The sequence below is a fragment of the Lepidochelys olivacea genome, assembly GCF_965140295.1.
Source record: "Lepidochelys olivacea isolate rLepOli2 genome assembly, chromosome: 3".
Classification (NCBI taxonomy): Eukaryota; Metazoa; Chordata; order Testudines; family Cheloniidae; genus Lepidochelys; species Lepidochelys olivacea.
The window spans coordinates 117,988,669-118,012,897 of NC_140413.1; the positions used below are offsets into that span (position 1 = coordinate 117,988,669).

Consider the following 24,229-nt stretch of genomic DNA (forward strand, 5'->3'; position numbering starts at 1 on the left):
CATCCCCCCACGGCACCTCCACTTTAAGCACTGCCAGCAATGTTTTCTAGTGTACTGTAGGCCTAAAAGAATGATGGCAGCACAGCAGGTTCAGCTGAAGGCCTGCTATAAAGGAGTTCAAGAGACTTTAAAGGTAAGGAAGGCGGGGAGGGGGGCAGGAGTGCAAACTTATAGAATCATAGGACTGGAAGAGACCTCGAGAGGCCATCTAGACCAGTCCCCTGCACTCATGGCAGGACTAAGTATTATCTAGACCATCCCTGACAGGTGTTTGCCCAACCTGCTCTTAAAAATCCCCAATGATGGAGATTCCACAACCTCCCGAGGCAATTTATTCTTCATACCAATAGGGCCTGATCCAGCAAGACTTTTGCACATCGAAAAACAATGAAAATCACTCTGCACACAAACTGCTTGGCCGATTAGTCCCACCGATTACAATACAATTATAGCAACTTCTTTTTGACATGACAGGTTGTAACAGCCCCTTGTAGGACCAGCCAAAGTAACACAGTATGGATGTAATGGCTAGACAGATGGCGAACTGAGATTGTTTATTATAAAAAAATGGGTGCATTGTAGCATATACCTCTCCCTCCCAAAGTACAAGAAAAAAAATGTAAGTGTTCCATTTTCAAAAACTGGAAATGGAAAAAAAATGCATTTCCTAATGAACATTTGCATTTAGAAACTTTTCTGCCAAACAAATTGAAAAAATCTTCCAACAAAAATTGTCGAATGAAAACTTTTTGGTCAGAATTTTTTAAAAAACAAATAATTACATATAATTTTTTTCAACCAGCTCTACTTGACTGTGAACTTTCTGGGGTAGGGAGCAGTTTTTATTTATTTGTAGAACACCTAGCACAATGGGATTCCAGCCCAATGGTAATACAAAGGACAAGAACCACTACATTGATATGGATATGCAATTAAACCATTAACAATTGTTACTCTATATAGGCCTGACCTGGAGTCTATTGACTACAGTAGTCTTTGGTACAGGCCCCATGTGCAGCAGTCACTTCTCAATGTTAATATGATGTGAATGTTTTAACATGCAAGACCTCATCTTCATTACGGACTATTTTAAATTTACAAAAAGGCCATTTTTATATTAGTAACAAAACAGGAAAGTAACATCGTGTAAGTTTTATGTTTGCATCCCAAGTTCTAAAATAGTGGCTTTAAAATATATATAATGCAAGAAGTATGGGGAATAAGCAGGAAGAACTTGAAATGCTAGTAAATAAACACAACTATGACATAGTTGGTATCACAGAGACTTGGTGGGATAATACACATGACTGGAACATTGGTATAGAAAGGTACAGCTTGCTCAGGAAGGACGGGCAGGGAAAAATGGAAGGAGGTGTTGCCTTTCTATTAAAAAATGTATACACTTGGACTGAGGTTGAGCTGGAAATAGCAGACAGACTTGTTTAAAGTCTCTGGGTAAGGATAAAAGGAATAAAATACAAGGGTGATGACATGGTAGGGGGTCTACTAAAGACCATCTAACCAGGAAGAAGAGGTGGATGAGGCTTTTTTAAAAACTAACAAAATCATCCAAAGCACAGGAGTGAAGTTCTGGAACAGCCTTCCAAGGGAAGCAGTGGTGGCAAAAGACATATCTGGCTTCAAGACTAAGCTTGATAAGTTTATGGAAGGGATGATATGATGGGGTAGCCTAATTTTGGCAATTAATTGATCTTCAGCTATTCAAGGTAGATATGCCCAATGGCTTGTGATGGGATGTTAGATGGGGTGGGATCTGAGTTACTACAGAGAATTCGTTCCTGGGTGTCTGGCTGGTGAGTCTTGCCCACATGCTCAGGGTTTAGCTGATCACCATATTTGGGGTTGGGAAGGAATTTTCCCCCAAGGCAGATTGGCAGAGGCCCTGGGGGTTTTTCGCCTTCCTCTGAAGCATGGGATATGGGTCACTTGCTGGAGGATTCTCTGCATCTTGAAGTCTTTAAAGCATGATTTGAGGACTTCAATAGTTCAGATATAGATGAGAGGTTTGTTACAGGATTGGGTGGGGTGAGATTCTGTGGCCTATGTTGTGCAGGAGGTCAGACTAGACGATCATAATGGTCCCTTCTGACCTTAAAGTCTATGATTCTATGACTTGGTGGTGAAGGGGGACTTGAACTACTCAGGCATCTATTGGGGAAAATAACACAGCAGGACACAAATTATTCAACAAGTTCTTGGAATGTATTGGAGACAATTTTTTATTTCAGAAGGTGGAGAAAGCCAGTAGGAGAGAGGCTGTTCTAGAGTTGATTTTGACTAATAGGAAGGAACTGGTTGAGTTTCAAACTGGTTTGAAAGTGGAAGGCAGCTTGAGTGAAAGTGATCATGAAATGGTAAAGTTCATGATTCTAAGGAATGGTAGGTGGGAGAACAGCAAAATAAAGACAGTGGATTTCAAGAAAGCAGACTTTAGCAAACTCAGGGAATTGGTAGGTAAGATCCCATGGGAAGCAAGTCTAAGGGGAAAAACAATTGAATACAGTTGGCAGTTTTTCAAAGAGACGTTATTAAACGCAGAAGAGCAAAACTATCCCACTGCGCAGGAAAGATAGGAAGTATGGCTAGAGACCACCCTGGCTTAACCGGGAGATCGTCAATGATCTAAAAATCAAAAAAGAGTCCTACAAAAAGTGGAAACTAGGTCAAATTACAATGGTTGAATATAAACAAATAACACAAGTATGTAGGGACAAAATTAGAAAGGCCAAGGCACAAAACGAGCTCAAACTAGTTAGAGACATAAAGGGAAACAGGAAAATATTCTACAAATACATTAGAAGCAAGAAGAATACCAAGGACAGTGTAGGCCCATTACTCAATGTGAGGTGTGGGGAAGAGAAGAGACAATAACAGAAAATGTGGAAATGGCAGAGGTGCTTAATGACTTATTTGTTTTCACCAAGAAGGTTGGTGGTGATTGGATGTCTAACATAGTGAATGCCAGTGAAAATGAGGTAGGAGCAGAGGCTAAAATAGGGAAAGAACAAGCTAAAAATTACTTAGACAAGTTAGATGACCTGATGAAATGCATCATAGAATATTCAAGGAGCTGACTGAGGAGATATCTGAGCCATTCACGATTATCTTTGAAAAATCATCGAAGACGGGAGAGATTCCAGAAGACTGGAAAAGGGCAAATATAGTGCCCATCTATAAAAAGGGAAATAAGGACAACCCGGGGAATTACAGACCAGTCACTTAACTTCTGTACCCAGAAAGAACAAATACTTAAGCAGTCAATTTGCAAACATCGAGAAAATAAGAAGGTGAAAAGTAATAGCATGGATTTGTCAAGAACAAATTGTATCAAGCCAACCTGATAGCTTTCTTTGACAGGGTAACAAGATTTGTGGATGGGGAGGAAGTGGTAGACGTGGTATAGCTTGACTTTACTAAAGCTTTGGTACGGTCTTGAATGATCTTCTCATAACAAACTAGGGAAATGCAACCTATATTGAGCTACTATAAGGTGGGTGCAAAACTGGTTGGAAAACCATTCCTAGAGAGTAGTTATCAGTGGTTCACAGTCATGCTGGAAGGGCATAACAAGTGGGGTCCCACACGGATCAGTTCCGGGTCTGGTTCTGTTCTATATCTTCATCAATGATTTAGATCAGGGGTTCTCAAACTTCATTGCATAGAGACCCCCTTCTGACAACAAAAATTACTATATGACCCCAGGAGGGGGGACCAAGCCTGAACCCGCCCAAGCCCTGCCGCCCTAGGTCAAGGGGCCAAAGCTCAAGGGCTTCAGCCCCTCATGGGGGGCCTGTAACCTGAGACCTTCCACCCCAGCCTGAAGCCCTTGGGCTTCAGTCCCAGGCGGGGGTTCGGGCTTCAGCTTCGCCCCAGAAAGTCTAAGCCAGCCCTAGCAACCCCATTAAAATGGGATGGCGACGCACTTTGGGGTCCCAACCCACAGTTTGAGAACCACTAATTTAGATAATGGCACAGAGACCACACTTACAAAGTGTGCAGACGATACCAAGCTAGGAGGGGTTGCAAGTGCTTTGGAGGATAGGATTAAAATTCAAAATCATCTGGACAAACTGGAGAAATGGTCTGAAGAAAATAGGATGAAATTCAATAAGGACAAATGTAAAGTAATCCACTGAGGAGGGAACAATCAGTTGCACACGTACAAAATGGGAAATGACTGCCTAGGAAGGAGTACTGCGGAAAGGGATCTGGGAGTCATAGTGGATCACAAGCTAAATATGAGTCAACAGTGTAATGCTGTTGCAAAAAAAGCAAACATCATTCTGATCAGTATTAGCAGGAGTGTTGTAAGAAAGACACGAGAAGTAATTCTTCCACTCTACCCCATGCTGATTAAGCCTCAAATTGCTGTGTCCAGTTCTGGGTGCCACATTTCAGGAAAGATCTGGACAAATTGGAGAAAGTCCAGAGAGCGCAACAGAAATGATTAAAGGTCTAGAAAACATGACCTTTGCAGGAAGGTTGAAAAAAATGGGTTTGTTTAGTCTGGAAAAGAAAAACTGAGAGGGGGACATGATAACAGTTTTCAAGTACATAAAAGGTTGTTAAAAGGAAGAGGAGAAGAATTGTTCTTCCTAACCTTTGAGGATAGGACAAGAAGCAATGGGCTTAAATTGCAACAAGGGAGGTTTAGGTTGGACATTAGGAAAAACTTCCTACCTGTCAGGGTGGTTAAGCACTGGAATAAATTGCCTAAGGAGGTTGTGGAATCTCCACCATTGAAGATTTTTAAGAGCAAGTTAGACACCCGGTCTAGATAATACTTAGTCCTGCCATGAGTGCAGGGGACTGGACTAAATGACTTCTCAAGGCCCCTTCCGGTCCTATGATTCTATGATATACACCGGGGGGGGGGGTGGCTGCCAAAGCCAAATTAACACCCAAGTTGCAGCCCTTTGTGAAAATGTACAGATCAAAATGAATTAATGCCCAAAATGAAAGCTTTACAATGGAAATGCTGATAAATTCTTGGTTAGAGCAGGATTAGCAGGTGCCACCCTCCAAAACTGTTCACTTGTCATTTCTCATCAGCACTTTCTGCTGAGACTGCAGACAGCAGTGTTTTTCAGTTCCTCTTTTTATACTTTGCTCCTCCACTTTATTGCTCTCTTGAGCATTGCAAATGCTGTTCTAGCATGCAAAGAATGACACAAGTTCCTTCTCTTTGGGTTATTTTTCTTTTTTCTGTGCTTCCTCCACCCCCGGTTTATTTGCATTCTCCATTATTAAAGATCAGTTCACTAGGCCAAGGAAGGGACTAATTACTCAGACACATCAAGAAATACTCTGCTAATGTTAGACTCGTGGTCTAGTGGTTAGACTCCAGCCTTATTTATTTTTAATGTGCCCCTTACTATAGTATCTAGGAACCAAGAATCAAGACATCTGAGTTCTCTCTATTTTGCCATTGATTCACTTGTTTACAGTAGCACTTTTTTCACCATTGATTTACCACTGGTGCAAACGCCACTAGAGGTTGCAACAGCAGGAGTAACAGAGTTGAGAAGGAACAAACTTTTTCACTCGTGTGCTGCCTACCACTTGTGTGTTAAAACTGGAGACTTCAAAGCAACATTAAAGTATGGTCCAGTACTGTATTATTCCCACTTTGCATATGAGGAAATTGAAATGCTAATGTTAGATGACATCCTGCTTAAAAATAAAAACCTCTGCCATTTCTACTCTGGCACTTTCACCATTGCTACTGGTAATGAAGATGCACTCATACTAGACTAATAGCAGAAGCACTGGAAATGCCTAGTATAGTTGTTCTCACTCCATGAACTTGGGCAGGTCACATGATATCTTGGTGCTCAATTTCCTCATATGTAAGATGTGAATAATCCTTAACCATCTTTTATTTAAAAAAAAAATCAGATTCCCATAACTATTATCCAGTCATAGTGGCACGCAGAATGGACTTTTGTCTTGAATGACCCCTTGCAAGTCTTCTTCCTTTGGCAAGAGTCCGTATGGAAGGGGTTAGGCTTCTTAAAGCCTTCAAAATTGCATCTTCCAAGATCATTGGCCTATGCACTACATCCTTCAACTTCAGTTCTATGAACCTTCTGTAAAAGCATACCTTCTTCTGCATGTCGGACATGACCCCACCATGGTGGTTATCTCGTTCTCAGCTGGCACAAGATTCCAACTTGCTGGGATCATCCAAATATCTTGTTTGTGACAAAAAAATATCAAACCATCAGATGCTAAGAACACACCATAACTTTTCACATTGAATATTTCTTTTAGTTTCCTCTCTGCTTTTAATGACCATGTCTCTCTGCTCCATATAAGATAGCTGTCATATCTGCTGTGTTGAACACTTGTATCTTAGCTGTCACACAGACATCCCATCACCCAAACAGATGCCTTGGAGGACACTCAAATGCCATTGGCGCAAGACCAATCCAAAGTGCAACTTCTTCGGATGTAAAACCTTCTGCTGTCAACCGAATAGCCACGTGGATAAAAACTATACGCCCATTCAATGTCACTGCCATCTATGTTCAGCATTGGCAGGCCATTCATTTCTGTTTTATAGGCGGCATGCATAGCTTTAGTTTAATCACTGTTGACCTTAAGTCACATAGATTCTGCCGTTTTCCCACCGCTCCTCCAGCATTAGCTGTAATCTCGTCAAATAAGGCAATATCATTTGCATACTCAAGATCATCTCATCAATATGACATCAGAGCAAAAGTTAGCTATTGTGTTTTTAATTCATGAACACCTTAGATTCTAAAGGAGAAATCTGCTTTCCTTTTAGATCCTGGTTTAATTTCAAAAAACATTTTTAGTCATTTTTACTGATGAGAAGGAATATAAATTAAACCCATGAATGGCAATGTAGGAAAATTGCACTCATTTTTCTCAGTCCACAAGTCTAAAAAAAATCCTGAAAATTGTATTATTTTTATAAAAAGGTCTTTGAAGTTGGCACTGCTGACCCAATTGGTGGAGGTGGCCATCTTGGTGAAAGTGAGCTCATTTGAGAGTCTGACAGCACATGAGAAGAACTGACAAGAAACAAGTTTCCAATAATCAGAATACATTTCACAAACACACAATCTACAGTTTATAAACGGTGACCACTGTTGCTTATATTGTGCACTTTCCTACTGCTGGAGTGAGTAAAAGGGATGCACATTTTCTTTTCACTGCTTAAGCCTTCTGCAGTGTAGGAATGATGAGAGAACCCCAAAAAGTACAAAACCCTTTAAAAACTCTGCTTTCAGTATACCTACAAAACATTGAAACTTAGTGACTCACAGAGGACTGTTTATCTTGTAAGATCCTCTTAAGAGTTGGCAATGATTCCAACTGCTCAAAGCAAGCAGATGCAAAGTCCTTCCTTACCCACTCTCCTTACAAGAACAACAAGGTGTCCGGTGGCACCTTAAAAACTAACAGATTTATCTGAGGATAAGCTTTCGTGGGTAAAAACCCCACTTCTTCAGATTCATGGAGTGAAAATTACAGACGCAGGCATAAATATACTGACACATGAAGAGAAGGGAGTTACTCCACTTGTGAGGTACCAGTGCTGACAGGGCCAATTCGATCAGGATGAATGTAGTCCACTCCCAATAATAGATGAGGAGGTGTTAATTCCAGGAGAGGCAAAGCTGCTTTTCTAATGAGCCAGCCATTCCCAATCCCTATTCAAGCCCAAATTAAAAAAGGGAAGAAGGAGGATCCTGGGAACTACAAGCCAGTCATCCTCACCTCAGTCCCTGGAAAAATCATGGAACGGGTCCTCAAGGAATCAATTCTGAAGCACTTAGAGGAGAGGAAAGTGATCAGGAACAGTCAGCATGAATTCACCAAGGGCAAGTCATGCCTGACTAATCTAATTGCCTTCTATGACGAGATAACTGGCTCTGTGGATCAGGTGAAAGCAGTGGACGTGTTGTTCCTTGACTTTAGCAAAGCTTTTGACACAGTCTCCCACAGGATTCTTGCCAGCAAGTTAAAGAAGTATGGGCTGGATGAATGGACTATAAGGTGGGTAGAAAGTTGGCTAGATTGTCGGGCTCAACGGGTAGTGATCAATGGCTCCATGTCTAGTTGGCAGCTGGTATCAAGTGGAGTGCCCCAAGGGTCGGTCCTCGGGCCAGTTTTGTTCAATATCTTCATTAATGATCTGGAGGATGGCATGGACTTCACCCTCAGCAAGTTTGCAGATGACACTAAACTGGGAGGAGAGGTAGATACGCTGGAGGATCGGGATAGGATACAGAGGGACCTAGACAAATTAGAGGATTGGGCCAAAAGAAATCTGATGCAGTTCAACAAGGACAAGTGCAGAGTCCTGCACTTAGGACAGAAGAATTCCATGCACTGCTACAGACTAGGGACCGAATGGCTAGGCAGCAGTTCTGCAGAGAAGGACCTAGGGGTTACAGTGGATGAGAAGCTGGATATGAGTCAGCAGTGTGCCCTTGTTGCCAAGAAGGCCAATGGCATTTTGGGATGTATAAGTAGGGGCATTGCCAGCAGATCGAGGGACGTGATCATTCCCCTCTATTCAACATTGGTGAGGCCTCATGTGGAGAACTGTGTCCAGTTTTGGGCCCCACACAACAAGAAGGATGTGGAAAAACTGGAAAGCGTCCAGCGGAGGGCAACAAAAATGATTAGGGGCCTGGAACACATGACTTATGAGGATAGGCTGAGGGAACTGGGATTGTTTTAGTTTGCGGAAGAGAAGAATGAGGGGGGATTTGATAGGTGTTTTCAACTACCTGAAAGGTGGTTCCAGAGAGGATGGTTCTAGACTATTCTCAGTGGTAGAAGAGTACAGGACAAGGAGTAATGGTCTCAAGTTGCAGTGGGGGAGGTTTAGGTTGGATATTAGGAAAAACTTTTTCACTAGGAGGGTGGTGAAACACTGGAATGCATTACCTAGGGAGGTGGTGGAATTTCCTTCCTTAGAAGTTTTTAAGGTCAGGCTTGACAAAGCCCTGGCTGGGATGATTTAGTTGGGGATTGGTCCTGCTTTGAGCAGGGGGTTGGACTAGATGACCTCCTGAGGTCCCTTCCATCCCTGATATTCTATATTCTATTCTAACGGTGTTAAATTTGCAAATGAATTTTAGTTCTGCTGTTTCTCTTTGAAGTCTGTTTCTGAAGTTTTTTTGTTCAAGTATAGCTACTTTCAAATCTGTTAGAGAACGTCCAGGAAGATTGAAGTCTTCTCCTACTGGCTTTTGTATGTTACCATTCCTTATGTCCGATTTGTGTCCATTTATACTTTTACGTAGGGACTGTTCGATTTGGCCAATGTACATGGCAGAGGGGCATTGCTGGCACATGATGGCATATATAACATTAGTAGACGTGCAAGTGAATGAGCCTCTGATGATGTGGCTGATGTGGTTGGGTCCTCTGATGGTGTCGCTAGAGTAGATATGGGGACAGAGTAGGCAACAAGGTTTGCTACAGGGATTGGTTCCTGGGTTAGTGTTTCTGTGGTGTGGTGTGTAGTTGCTGGTGAGTATTTGCTTCAGGTTGGGGGGCTGTCTGTAAGCAAGGACTGGTCTGCCTCGCAAGGTCTGAGAGTGAGGGATCATTTTCCAGGATAGGGTGTAGATCGCTGATGATGTGCTGGAGAGGTTTTAGCTGGGGGCTGTACGCGATGGCTAGTGGTGTTCCGTTATTTTCCCTGTTGGGCCTGTCCTGTAGTAGGTGATTTCTGGGTACCCATCTCACTCTGTCAATCTGTTTCCTCACTTCCCCAGGTGGGTATTGTAGTTTTAAGCATGCTTGATAAAGAACTTGTAGGTGTTTGTCTCTATCTGAAGGATTGGAGCATATTCGGTTGTATCTTAGGGGTTGGCTGTAGACAATGGATTGTGTGATGTGTCCTGGATGGAAGCTGGAGGCATGTAGGCAAGTATAGCGGTCAGTAGGTTTCTGGTATAGGGTGTTTATGTGACCATCACTTATTAGCACTGTAGTGTCCAGGAAGTGGATCTCTTGTGTGGACTGGTCCAGGCTGAGGTTGATGGTAGGATGGAAATTGTTGAAATCCAGGTGGAATTCTTCAAGGGCCTCCTTCTAGTGGGTCCATATGATGAAGATGTCATCAATGTAGCACAAGTAGAGTAGGGGCATTAGGGGACGAGAGCTGAGGAAGCGTTGTTCTAAGTCAGCCATAAAAATGTTGGCCTACTGTGGGGCCATGCAGGTACCCATAGCAGTGCCGCTGGCTTGAAGATATAAGTTGTCCCCAAATCTGAAGTGGTTGTGGGTGAGGACAAAGTCACAAAGCTTAGCCACCAGGTGTGCTGTGGCCTCATCAGGGATACTGTTCTTGACAGCTTGTAGTCCATCCTCATGTGGAATATTGGTATAAAGAGCTTCTACATCCATGGTAGCCAGGACAGTGTTTTCAGGAAGATCACCAATGCACTGTAGTTTCCTCAGAAAGTCGGTGGTGTCTCAAAGGTAGCTAGGAGTGCTGGTAGCGTAGGGTCTGAGGAGAGAGTCCAAATAGCCAGATAATCCTGCTCTAAGAGTGCCAATGCCTGAGATGATGGGGCGTCCAGGATTTCCAGGTTTATGGATCTTGGGTAGCAGATAGAATACCCCTGGTCAGGGCTCTGGCAGTGTATCCTTACAAGATGCTCCCTCCAGGTGACTCGCCTACCCTCAAATCAAGCAGGGGTCAAACCCATTCACCCACTCAACACTCGTAAGAAATTGTTTCTTCAGTGCAATCAAGTACTGAGCCCCCACCCACTCATGACACAGTGTTCTGGTTGTGGTACTATTTTCAGCAGCTTTCAACTCCTGTTTTCCATGATTAAAACAGTTCCTTGTTTAACTACCCAAAATGGTGAAGCAATTAAGAGAATGAAATAGAGTGTAAAAGGAAATAGATTTTGAGGGTGGTGGAGGAAAGGCAAGAGACAATTAAGGCTCTAACTGGGCTGGCATTGTATTGCTCATTCCTGCTTTACTGAATTTGCTTCCATGATGTTCTGCTTCTCTGCTACACACTGCATGTGTTCCATCCCCCGGCTCAACATTTACAGACCCTTCAGGGAGGGATGGAGATCCTGGACATTTAGCCAGAGAGGTAACAACATATTTTGGGAGCTCAGCACAGCACTGGATAGTTTCTAGCTCCAGTCACTCCCTGCTTTCCAAACCCAACCCTCTTAGGCGGGCTCAATTTTTTTTAAATGTCACCATTTCAAGGGCACTGCCTGTCCTGAATGCTGCCTGCTAAAACCTTTTCTAGCCCCAGTTCCTATCCATTTGGGATTAAATAATGTAGGTTCAGCTCCAGAATTTCACAGTCAAAACTAACAAGGCGTTATGATGGAAATTCTCTCTTGCCCCAGTAGATAGCCCCCAGGAGACCCCCTCTCCAGGTGTTTCACACTAAACCATGCCCACCTCAGTCCCTAGCCTTCAGTTAGAGTTGCCTCCCAACTCAGACTGTCCCTGCAATCTTGCTCCTGAATCAGTACTCATCTGAGGCCGACATGACCCAGGGTGTGGAGGAACAGCAAAAGGCCCTTTGCACTCTTTGGCCCCACAGCAGGACCAGGCAGTGAAACCGTGAGCAGAGCAGTCATGCAGAAATGCCCTTATATCTCCTGGGTCTTTGAACCAGCCTTAAATAAACTAGAGCAAAAAGCTGACCTGAGGGTCCATAAAATCCACATTTGTGCAGATCCAGTGGCTTCCAGGTCCATGCGACTGGTGTGTGGGGCCAGATTTTCAAAAGTGCTCAGCACCCAATATGCACCCAATGCACTTTTGAAAATCTGGCTGCAGCACCTATTCTTCTTATACGGGGGAAAAGCGACTTCAAGAGGATAGCATTGCAGCTCTGTACCTTGGATTGGGAAAATCGCTTTGACTTCTTCAGTCTCTGCACAGAACTGCACCAAGTTGTTCTAGCTTTACACAAGTGAAGTGGATTTCAACTGCTGCACTGACCTCAATACATGGATCACACCTATAATGCTATTCTCTACATGCAGAAGGCAGTCTGGATTTGTCTGATGATGCATTTGTAAGATGATGCAGACCTAAAGCTCATACTTTTTAGAGGACAGAGTTGTGGTAGATGGTTTCCATGGGGGTGGGGTGGGGGGATGAGAAAACCTGGATTTGTGCTGGAAATGGCCCAACTTGATTATCATACACATTGTAAGGAGAGTGATCACTTTAGATAGCTATTACCAGCAGGAGAGTGGGGTGGGAGGAGGTATTTTTTCATGCTTTGTGTGTATATAAAAAGATCTTCTACACTTTCCACAGTATGCATCCGATGAAGTGAGCTGTAGCTCATGAAAGCTTATGCTCAAATAAATTGGTTAGTCTCTAAGGTGCCACAAGTTCTCCTTTTCTTTTTGCGAATACAGACTAACACGGCTGTTACTCTGAAACATGTTTTTCTCAGTTAGTTCACACTGTCCTAATGGAAAGGAAACAAGTGTTGAATAAGTAGATCTATATCTGTTCAAGTCTAGTGAAGGTGAGATATGTGGGACTGATTGTAGCATGTAACCTTTCCCCGCACCCTCCCAAAATCTGTTTCTCAGGGCTACCTCATGTCCAGAACAAAAGTTTTGCCTATAACATTTTTCCCACTCAATAAAATTCTGAGCCAAGTTCATCCTAGATATGCCTATTTATAAGGCTTCCCTAGCCTGAAGGCTTTTTCAATCCTCAGAAAGAGCATCTCAGGGTGAGTAAGAGTCCATACCACCTTGAAAAGAAATTCTATGACATTGCATGTCACTCATAAAGATCTTGAACTGCACTAAGATTCAAAACAAAAGCTGATTTTTCACTGGCAGTCCTGGCCTCTCCTTGAGAGCAGCTGGAGTTTGTCTGTCATGGTTTTGCCCAAGAACTTCCACAAGGTGGCAGCACCTCAGACCACAACTCCCGGGTAATTTTTACATTGTGGCATTCATAGGAGTTTTAAAGGTCACTGGCAATGTTGTGCTGGGAAGCGGCTGCACACACCAAACAAACAGAAAAATGGAAACAGTTACATGCCAGCACTGCTATGCAAGACTGCTTGATTAATAGACATTATACAGTCTGTATGTATTGCATGCACACTCTAAGCAGCTATTGCTTATTTTTTAAATATTAAGTATTATATTTACATCATCAGGCCTTCTACTCCAAATCTTTGGGCTGTCTGCCATAAGCACTGAAGTGGAGTAACTCCCAAGATTTTTCTAGATCCTGACCCCATATAACAAATGTAAAGCATTCTGCAACCCTATCTCCTCCAGCCGTAATGTCTTTAACTATTAACTACTTGCTGGACTGTGAAGGATTTCTAAGAGGTACAGAATAAGTTCGGTTTTACTCAGTGTGTTAGGGCTGGAGCAAGCAGTGTTATAAAAAGAAGGTATTTTTGTGATGTGACCCACCTGAACAACCAGAAAGACCGTGGGGACCCACTCTTCTCCGTCGGGGCTCAAGCTACAGAGAATTCAAATTTCAACCATGTGCTCCTTTGTACAGATCTCAGTTCAAAATGCCAGAGAATCAGGGCAACAAGTGAGGCTATTAGTCCCTACAGGAGGCTACAAAATAATTTAACATGATGATCCCATCCACTGTAGCTGGCCAAACCGTGATGAAAGCTGGTCAAGCTAGAACAGTGTTGACTTGTGTTATATTTTAGAGCTTATGATCAGCACTATGCAAGATTTTCCAGAGAGTGCAAGTTACAACCGGCGCTAAATTCCCTGAACAATACTCAGATTAAGCACTTAAGAGCCTTACACAGTCCTGCCCTACAACACATATGGGCGCACAACTTTCTGTGAACCCAGCCAAATGACCCTGGGAGAAGAAATGGGCAGCAAAGAGAGACTTTGAAAGAAAGGGCACAAGAAGGTTATTAAGATCCTTGCAAAACTATGTACAGATCTTACTTCAATGCCATTTGAACAATTATAACCCAGTACAAAGCTCCCCTCTATTCGACATTGGTGAGGCCTCATCTGGAGTACTGTGTCCAGTTTTGGGCCCCACACGACAAGAAGGATGTGGAAAAATTGGAAAACGTCCAGCAGAGATCAACAAAAATGATTAGGGGTCTGGAACACATGACTTATGAGGAGAGGCTGAGGGAGTTGGGATTGTTTAGTCTGCAGAAGAGAAGAATGAGGGGGGATTTGATAGCTGCTTTCAACTACCTGAAAGGGGGTTCCAAAGAGGATGGCTCTAGACTGTTCTCAATGGTAGCAGATGACAGAACGAGGAGTAATGGTCTCAAGTTGCAGTGGGGGAGGTTTAGGTTGGATATTAGGAAAAACTTTTTCATTAGGAGGGTGGTGAAACACTGGAATGCGTTACCTAGGGAGGTGGTGGAATCTCCTTCCTTAGGAGTCTTTAAGGCCAGGCTTGACAAAGCCCTGGCTGGGATGATTTAGTTGGGGATTGGTCCTGCTTTGAGCAGGGGGTTGGAGTAGATGAGCTCCTGAGGTCCCTTCCAGCCCTGATAGTCTATGATTCTATGATTCCAATTTCTGTGGACCCCTACATTCTACCACTACAAAAGGACAATCTAGGAACTTAAATAGAACTCACCCTATATGTGTAACAGATATAGCAAACTACAAATCTCAAGCCTCTCTTACACATAACTTTCCAGTAACTTGTGAATATCATCTCTCTCTCTCTCTCTCTCTCACACACACACACAAACACAATTTGGTGGTGTGTGTGTGTCCATTCTCAAAAATGGGAAAAAATACAGGCACTCTATATTATTAAGAAAATAAAACTGAAAACTAGCAAAAAACAAATGACAAAAGGCTACAAGGCTGTCTGAGATGCATCTAAAACTACGATTCGTTAAGGACAAACATCTTACACTGACTTAGCTCCAGTAGAACTTCAAACGATTTAGATATTGATCATTGTTGTCTCTGCCAAAGAAATAAAGAGGGGGTGGGGAGGGGAACTACAAACATAAGTTATGGAATTGCCCTGACAGAGCAGAACAGTAGCTGGAAAATCAAAATCCTTCTAGATAGAGCGAAATCCTACCCTACACCTTTCTCCGTGATATCATATAGATTCTTAGTCTCATGTGTTCTCAATAAACTAGGCTTCTGACCATGCACTGAATGCTCTGCGGGCATATGGGTCTGTCCAGCCAGAGGTCATTGCAGGATCACAGAATCCTAGAAGATTAGGGTTGGAAGAGTTCTCAGGAGGTCATCTAGTCAAACTCCCTATTCAAAGCAGGACCAACCTCAAATAAATCATTCCAGTCAGGGCTTTGTCAAGCCGGGCCTTAAAAACCTCTAAGGATGGAGATTCCACCACCTCCCTATGTAACCCATTCCAGTGCTTCAGCACCCACCGAGTGAAACAGTGTTTCCTATGTCCAACCTAGACCTCCCGCACTCCAACTTGAAACCATTGCTTCTTGTTCTGCCATCTGCCACCACTGAGAACAGCCTAGCTCCATCCTCTTTGGAACCCCTCTTCAGGTAGTTGTACGCTGCTATCAAATCCCGCCTCGCTCTTCTTTTCTGTAGACTAAATAAGCCCAGATCCCTCAGCCTCTCCTCATAAGTCATATGCCCCAGACCCCTAACTGTTTTCGCTGCCCTCCACTGGATTCTCTCCAATTTGTTCACATCCTTTCTGTAGCAGGGAGGCCCAAAATTGGATGCAATACTCCAGATGTGGCCTCTCCAGTGCCAAATAGAGGGGAATAATCACTTCCCTCGATCTGCTGGCAATGATCATACTAATGCAGCCCAAAATGCCGTTAGCCTTCTTGGCAACAAGGGCACACTGTTGACTCATATCCAACTTCTCATTTACTGTAATCCCCAGGTCCTTTTCTGCAGAACTGCCCCTTAGCCAGTCGGTCACCAGCCTGTAGCAGTGCATGGATTTTTCCATCCTAAGTACAGGACTCTGAACTTGTCCTTGTTGAACCGCATCAGATTTCTTTTGGCCCAATCCTCCAATTTGTCTAGGTCACTCTGGACCCTGTCCCTACCCTCCAGCATATTTACCTCTCCCCCAGCTTAGTGTCATCCACAAACTTGCTGAGGGTGCAATCCATCCAGATCATTAATGAAGACATTGAACAAAACCAGCTCCAGGACCGACCTCTGGCTCACTCCACTCGATACCGGCTGCCAACGAGATACTGAGCCATTGATCACTACCCTTTGAGCCCAATGATCTTGCCAGCTTTCTATCCACCTTATAGTCCATTCATCCAATCCATACTTTTTTAACTTGCTGGCAAGAATACTGTGGGAGACCATATCAAAAGCTTTGCTAAAGTCAAGGTATATCACGTCCAGTGCTTTCCCCATAACCACAGAGCCCGTTATCTCATCATAGAAGGCAATCAGGTTGGTCAGGCATGACTTGCCCTTGGTGAATCCATGCTGACTGTTCCTGATCACCTTTCTCTCCTCCAAGTGCTTCAAATTGGATTCCTTGAGGACCTGCTCCATGATTTTTCTGGAGGTGAGGCTGACTCATCTATAGTTCCCCAGATTTTCCTTCTTCCTTTTTTTAAAGATGGGCACTACATTTGCCTTTTCCCCATCGTCCGGGCCCTCCCACAATCGCCACGAGTTTTCAAAGATAATGGCCAATGGCTCTGCAATCATATCCACCAGCTCCCTTAGCACCCTTAGATGCATTGCATCTGGCCCCATGGACTTTTGCATGTCCAGCTTTTCTAAATAGTCCTTAACCTGTTCTTTCACCACTGAGGGCTGCTCACCTCCTCCCCATACTGTGTTGCCCAGTGCAGCAGTCTGGGAGCTGACCTTGCCTGTGAAGACCTAGGCAAAAAAAAAAAAAGCATTGAGTACTTCAGCTTTTTCCACATCATCTGTCACTAGGTAGCCAGAGGTCATTGCAGGATCAGGGGCTAGGTGACTGATGGTGCCTTACCATCATAGTTTAATGAATAGTCTGCCAACACTAAATTGAGGGACCTTTGAGAGGCAGGAAGGATGGCACAGTTGTTTGAGCACTAATGTAAGACTTAGGAGACCCAGGTTTAATTTCCTGATCTGCTACGGGCTTCTTGTGTGATCTTGAGCAAACACCATGAAGCCTTGTGCTATTCCCATTAAAGTCAATGGCAAAACTCCCATTGACTTCAGTGGTGTAAGAGCAGTAGTAAGAATAAATACATTAAAGACTGTGAGGTGCTCAGACACTATGGTTACAGAGACGATATAAATATCTTAAATACTAGATAGATAGTCATTCTGCATGAAGACCCAGCCATCCATAGCAGTGTCCACCTTAGAAATTAGACAAATTCAAAGAAATACAAGAGCATATTAAACTGATCAGCCAAAGTGTGATTAATAAAGGCTAGGCCCTGTAAACAATAACTGCAGTTGTACAGAAAGACTTCCAACTAGGTCTGACTACAACAGAATGCAACAGAGCTGACCCCGCTACTAAAGAAGTCCTTGCCCTCAGCACCAGAGACGTAGACCCTGACGCTGCAATGGGATCCATGCAGGCCAATTCTGATATCCGCACAGAGCCCTATTGAACACAGGGGCTGCAAACGTCCACCCATGAGGATCCAATCGCAGAAGTAGGGCCTAAATACCGAGCAAGCCTCCCTTTGTCTGAAATCAATGAAATAGAACAATTTTCCTGGACCCAGCAGAAGGCATGATGTTTCCCTCTTCCCAGATACCAAAGGTAACAGGGCAGAGATGCCAACTCTTCCTATTTTCCACCATATTTAATCTAGTATTTTGTCACTTTCCCTCCACAAGCATCTCCCAGGACAGTTAATCTCAGTACAGTGAAAATTATGGGGAGTTGTTTTAATTCCCTACTTAAAACATATTCAAATGTTGCCAGATATGATATGGGTATTCACCCCTCCATACAATAGATTTCCCTCTCCATTTTGCTCTTTAAGATGGTCAGGCAGGGGCAGGGAAGGGCTTCTGGGAACGTAAGTTAGAAAAGGAGGCTTTCTTGCCACCAGCTTGTTTGTTTGAAATACAGAAGTTAGAGAGCAGAACTCCTGAGAAAGTGGGTAGCAGTCTCCTTTCTTCCATTTTTAAAATCCAGCGATATTACCCTTTCATTTAATCTTCTCTGCTCAAAGAATCTTTTCTCCAGGGGAGGGAGAAAGAAATACAAAAACCATGAATGATACCAAACCTTCTTTCAAAATGATATAGTATCTGTCTCCCGAAGCCTGCCACAGAGAAAACACTTTTTCCTTCCTTCCCCTTGCCCTTTAAGGAATTTATTTCGCCTGCTGTCCTCTCTCCAGCCTGATCCAGAGTCTAGATCTCTGAAGCATCCAGATGTTCCTGGCAGTTACTATTGTTAGGGCTGCACTAATCCAGCTGAAGCTAATGTAAAGACTCAGGTGTGACAACAACAGGAATGGAGGCAATAAGAGCCCCACTGTTCAATAGGCTACAAACAGATGGGCAGACCAAGACAGCTAAGCAACAAAGCACTGTGAGAAGCCATTGGTTGGAATACTTTGAGCTATCATTGTCTGTATACGCCAGGGATCGGCAACCTTTGGCAAGTGGCATGCTAGGATAAGCCCCCGGGCGGGGCAGGCCTGTTTGTTTACTTGCCGCATCCACATGATCAGCTGATCGCAGCTCCCACGGGCCACGGTTCGCCACTCCAGGCCAATGGGAGCTGTGGAAAGCAGTGCGGGCCGAGGGATGTGCTGGCCTCTGCTTTCCGCAGCCCCCGTTGGCCTGGAGCGGCGAATCGTGGCCAGTGGGAGCGGCAAACCGTGGCCAGTGGGAGCTGCAATCAGCCGATCCTGTGGACGCGGCAGGTAAACAAACCGGCCCGGCCCGCCAGGGGGCTTACCCTGGTGGGCCACGTGCCAAAGGTTGCCAATCCCTGGTATACGCACTTTTGATAACCAATAGCTGTCTCAGAGACTTTCCAGGTATTAACAGTAACCACTAGTGTTTGGCTAAACTGGTGCCAGCTAAAATAAGGAACAAGAAGTCAGGCCTCCTAACGTTGTTTCCTAATTCAGCATTAAACATTGATATTTCATTATTATCCAAAACCCACAGATAGGATCAGGGCCCCGTTGTGCTAGTTGCTGCCCAAACACATAGGAAGACGCCATCCTGCCCCAAAGATCTTACAAAGATGAGCTTGCAAGAACAAGTGAGATAGCCATCAACTGATGTCTTTGCAATGGTTAGAAGCAAAGCCTGCCCCCACCTAACTAGCCCACTTTTGGCCTCTGCCAAAATGATAATGAAATTAACAGGAATATTTAGAAATCTGAACATGTTTGCATATCTATCAGGAATCAAACTCAGAACTGGGGATGCTGTTTATGTTCTTGCATACGCCTTCTGATCAGAGCCAAGAAAACAGTTTAAAAAAACAAAGTGTCCTCGCTCTGAAATGCCACCATTTGTGAACTTTTTTCAGTTGCTCCAGTTGGTTTTATTTATGTAGAGACACAAGCATGGAAAATTTCAGAGCTATAATTTGTGGCTTCCTGACTCCAGGATCATTTTGATGGAGTTCTCCTGTGGCCATTCTGCTAGCTAAATATTTACACACATATACTGTGCATAACATTTACTTATGTGTATAGGCAAGAGCTCAGCATATTTCACATAATTTTTCAGGGTCTACATGTGTTTCAGATCATGACAACATGTTGAAAATATGTGCCTACAAAACACATCTTAAACGTATTTATACAAAACATTACGTGCTTGTCCTTGAGGTGTTTTCTATATATAGAAAAACTGAAGATTAGATTTCCTGTTCTCACTCACGATCTTTTCTTATTATTAATCACTTCCTTCATTAGGGATCAATCATGCGTTATTTTTATCAGTGTTTTATAAACTCAAAACTTAAGTGAGATAACACACACAACATCCAAAAACCACCCAACCTGGAAAAAAAAAATCCTGACAAAACAAGTGACATTTGATAATTTTACAGCAATTATGGTGGAACAGTACAGTGACTTGCTTTATAGCCAGTAAGGTCATGTCTGTTAAGAAGCTACTTCTGACAGCTCCTGAATGCACAGCCAAAACAACTGTGATTAAGAACGGTTGCTAAGCTTGGCTGTGGCTGGACTTAAATCATATTTTTTTATAACCTGTTTATAATATAGTTTGGCTTTGTCCACACATAGTGAAACAAATGGTGTCCAAACCTGATCCAGTCACAGTTCAGCTCCACAACGTTTTAAAATGTGATTGCTTAGGTTGTGGTTTTTACTGTATGGACAGGGCCATAAATGCGCTGAGATCGCCTCCTCACTATAAGATCCAAGGGTCTTTGTTCTCAATAATCACTCTTAGGCCCTACTCCTGCAATAAGTTACACACATGCTGAGTAGTCCCATTGATTTCAAATGGGAATACTCATCCAGCTAAGATCTATCTATGGCCCCATTAGCGTAGTCTCTGAGCACCTTAGAATCCTTAATGGTATTTATCCGCACAACACCCCTATGAGGGAGGGCAGTACCGAAATCCCCATTTTACTGATGGGGAACTGAGATACAGAGAGCCAGATCCACAACAGGACTTCAGTGCACAGCAGAGCCCAGTGCTAGCCCACTGGGGGCTCTAAACAGGAATATTTTTGCTGTCCTCATCCCCCTTGCCCCCCGCCCCCACACACAAGTAAAACAGGCAAGTTCTTATAATAAAAAGCAAACAGAAGGTCCCCTTGAGCTGCTCATGGCCCGAAGCAATTGCTTAGTCTGCTTATAACTAGCTCCAGCTCTGATGAATAAACCCCAAATTTAAGCTCCTAAGTCCCAATGTTAGACATATCTGTGATCCACATAACCCTTGCTTGGCTGCTGCCTAACCCTGTAGGTGCCTACACTCACTGGGCACCTACATTTCTGCTATAAATGTTCCCTAGGCACTTAACTTTCTGCCTGTTTGCATGCACATGGCTGCCTCACTCGAGACATCTGGATGCCTCTCTTCTGTCTAAACCCTGTTCCAATCTCCTCACGCAGAGAGGGAGAGGGAATGGAACTGGGGTTCTCCCAGTTCCCAGGTGAGTGCTCTACCCACTGGGTTAATGGTTATTACAAACAAACATTCACCGCCTCCTCCTATGTGTGGTGTTAGACCTCTCAGAAAATGCCTACTGGATAAGGCCCTGCAGGCAAGACACGTGCTCTTCTGGATGAACCATCAGAGACACTCAAGTATTTATTTCTCCCTCTAGTGCCTGATGTGTAAAGAGGATAAAAGCCTTTATACTGTGGACAGTTACCCCAGCTGATAATATTCTATGTTACACACTTTCAGTGAGAATATAGTCATTTCTTGGCAATTTCATGAAAAACAATGTTTCAGCAAATAGCACAGAACAAAAATGACAAAACATGCTGCCCCAAATGGTTGAAAAAGTAACCCCCTTTTGCACAGCTCTGCTTAAATGATAGCATAAAGAAAGGTTTGAGAAGGCGTGTTCAAACAATTATTTATTATTTGTTAACCACCATCAGTACTGCTCACATGATAGTCACCATCTTGGCCAACACTCCAGTGATAGATCTGGGGAACCACCAGAGCTAAAAGCAAAAGCTGCTGCCAATAAAGCTAAAATTCTGTAGCTGAGGCTATAACAAATTCATAGCCTCTACAGATCGGGCACAGATGAGCACTTATAACAATATTCATCAGCGGGTTACACTCTCTATTGTTAAAACATAGAGGCAGACTTGGTCCTTGTCCATAGAAGTGGACATTCTAAATGAGATAGTGAATATAGTTCAGACACCCCATGCCCGAGGGCCCCAGATGCTGGTCATCCTAAAAGCAATGCTGATGCCCTTGCCCTAGGCATTTCATTGGGCTGTTGAAGCCCCCTTTATACCTCTGAAACGTATAAAGGAACCATAGCCTGTGCCAGAATCTGGCCCACTCTGTTCCCTCCTCCTGAGGAGATGCCACACCTTCTGCTGGGGTTACTGGACAGTAGAAGTAGATTCTGAAAAGAAGAGGAGCTGCTCCTGGAGGTGAGAGGGTGGGAGGAGCAAGTAGTGGAGAGGTATTCACCTGCCAGGGCAGTGCTTGAGCACGTTTTGAAGGCATGCTCCTTTCTGCTGGGTCTCCTAGCACTAATGCCCCCACCTTTGTTCAGTCTCCTACTGTTAACCAAATGGTAGTGGCAGAGGTTGCAGCTAAAAATGCAGCACCAGGCAACATGAGCTCACCAGCCAGGAAGGACAGAAACATGGAGATTTTCTTTCCAAAATACTTATCATGCTTTTCTGACTCTCATACCAAGTTTCAGGTTTGCGGTAGAAGTTCAGGCCACTTCTTGTTTTATCCAAATAGGTTTGCCCATCCCTACCTGAGACGTGAATTCATTCAAAAATATAGGGCCAAATCTCGGTTGATAAAAATGAGCACAGCTCCACGGAACTTCAGTCATTTTCACCAGGAAAAAGTCTCTGTAACATTAGAGTAAATCCAGAATGCCTTACCTTATCCACATGCACAAAGAGGGGGGTTGAGCCAGAGGATAAATGTGTCTATACAACCAAAGGAGGCAAAATAAAGCATATTTTAAGAAGTGCAAGTGGCGCCTTGTAGTCTACAATCTGTCAAGTTAAGCCAACAAAAAGAAAAGAAAAAAAGCCACCTTGTAAATAAAGTGATTACAAATCTAGTTTCTAAATTCTGGCATGAGGCCAGCATCTAAGCGTGAAGGACTGAAAGGAAAACCTGCTGTAAATTCTTTCACGTAAAAGGCTGTGTTTAAAAGGCACAGGATACCAGTTTCAGAAAGGTCATGAAGTCACACCAGTATTTCCAAAGCAGAACTCAAAACAAAGGGTAAAGCTGCAGACTCGAGCAAGGTCAGCATTCAACCTGACTCATTTTTAAAGACAGACAGCTGCCACAGAGGAGCAAATCCTTTGCGTAGGAATGCCGAATAGTGATTGATGAGAAAATCTTGCACTGAACCTTGTATATACTGTTAGGCAGCCATGACCACAAATTAAAACACTTTCAGAACCTTGCATAAGCATCAGCATCTGAACAATTATAAAGAATATGTGTTTCATATTCCAAAACAAAAGAGTCGCACCCTCCCTCACACATGTTTAAAATAGTAATGAAGTATGTCACAAGGTGAGCTGGGGCTGGTTTAACCTGCTTCCTAGGTAATGGGATTGAGTCCAAGGGTCAGCTGACAGTCATGTGACTTAACTACAGTATATAAGGACAAGCAGTAGCTTGCAAGGAGGGGATGTAATAAAGGTGAAAAAGTGGAAGCAGGGGATTTAGTTCTCTTCTGAAGGAAGCAAGAGAAATATCTAGGAAGTCTGGTCTATTCTCTGGTCTATTTGACCAGGCTAAAGGCAGTGTTTGAACCTGGGCTATAAAGTATGGTAAAGTGCTAATAAGAGCTAGTGAGCCTGGGGATGAGGGTTGGGAGATCTGCTTTATGGTAAGCTGATAGTTTATATTAATAAACTAGACCCCAATATGGTGAACTAATTCAAAAGCGCCAGTTGTAGGTCCTTTGACTGGAAGAGGTAAACGGAGGCATTGGATGGGCCTGACATCAGATCAAGTAAGATACGGCTGCTACAGGTCTCTAAGTGGACATTTGGCTGCACTCAAGCAAGCTTCAGTGTTATCAAGAGCTGGCACCTAACATCAAATAGCAAAGAAGTTTTTTGGTGCATACATTCCTGGACAGTGCGGGGGGTATGGTAGTCTGTTCAAATGCGTATTCAATCACACTTCTGCATCCGATGAAGTGAGCTGTAGCTCATGAAAGCTTATGCTCAAATAAATTGGTTAGTCTCTAAGGTGCCACTAGTACTCCTACACTTCTACTGTAACTACTCACATAATTGTGCCTCTAACCTTGCTGAGCTTGCATGGATCAGTAATTATTACAAAGAATTCATTTGTAAAGTTCTGTTCTCTGTTCCCTAGATGGAAGTACCTGATCCTGGTTCCCTAATGAAGTCAATGGGAGCATTGTCATAGACTTCATTGGTCACAGGATGGAGCTGTGCTCAAGGAAGGGAGAAAGTGGGGGTACTAGCTCTCTACTCCTTGTCCCAATTTTACACTGGTGTACCATTCCACCCACCTTGTGGTGTCTTGTATGCTTCTGTAAAGTGAATGGAAAATGCTACCATTATGCTTTGACA

The 24,229-nt window shown here is 43.5% G+C and overlaps 1 protein-coding gene across 1 annotated transcript in view; it reads right to left on the bottom strand.

Moving 5' to 3' along the window:
• Window positions 1-22,567, bottom strand: part of IPCEF1 (interaction protein for cytohesin exchange factors 1) — a 112,695-nt gene extending 90,128 nt beyond the window's left edge. The window contains exon 1 of the mRNA XM_084622168.1: window positions 22,541-22,567. Coding sequence (XP_084478294.1) covers window positions 22,541-22,551 — 11 coding nt within the window. The 5' untranslated portion in view covers window positions 22,552-22,567. The remainder of the gene's footprint in view (window positions 1-22,540) is intronic.
• Window positions 22,568-24,229: the final 1,662 nt, after the last annotated feature.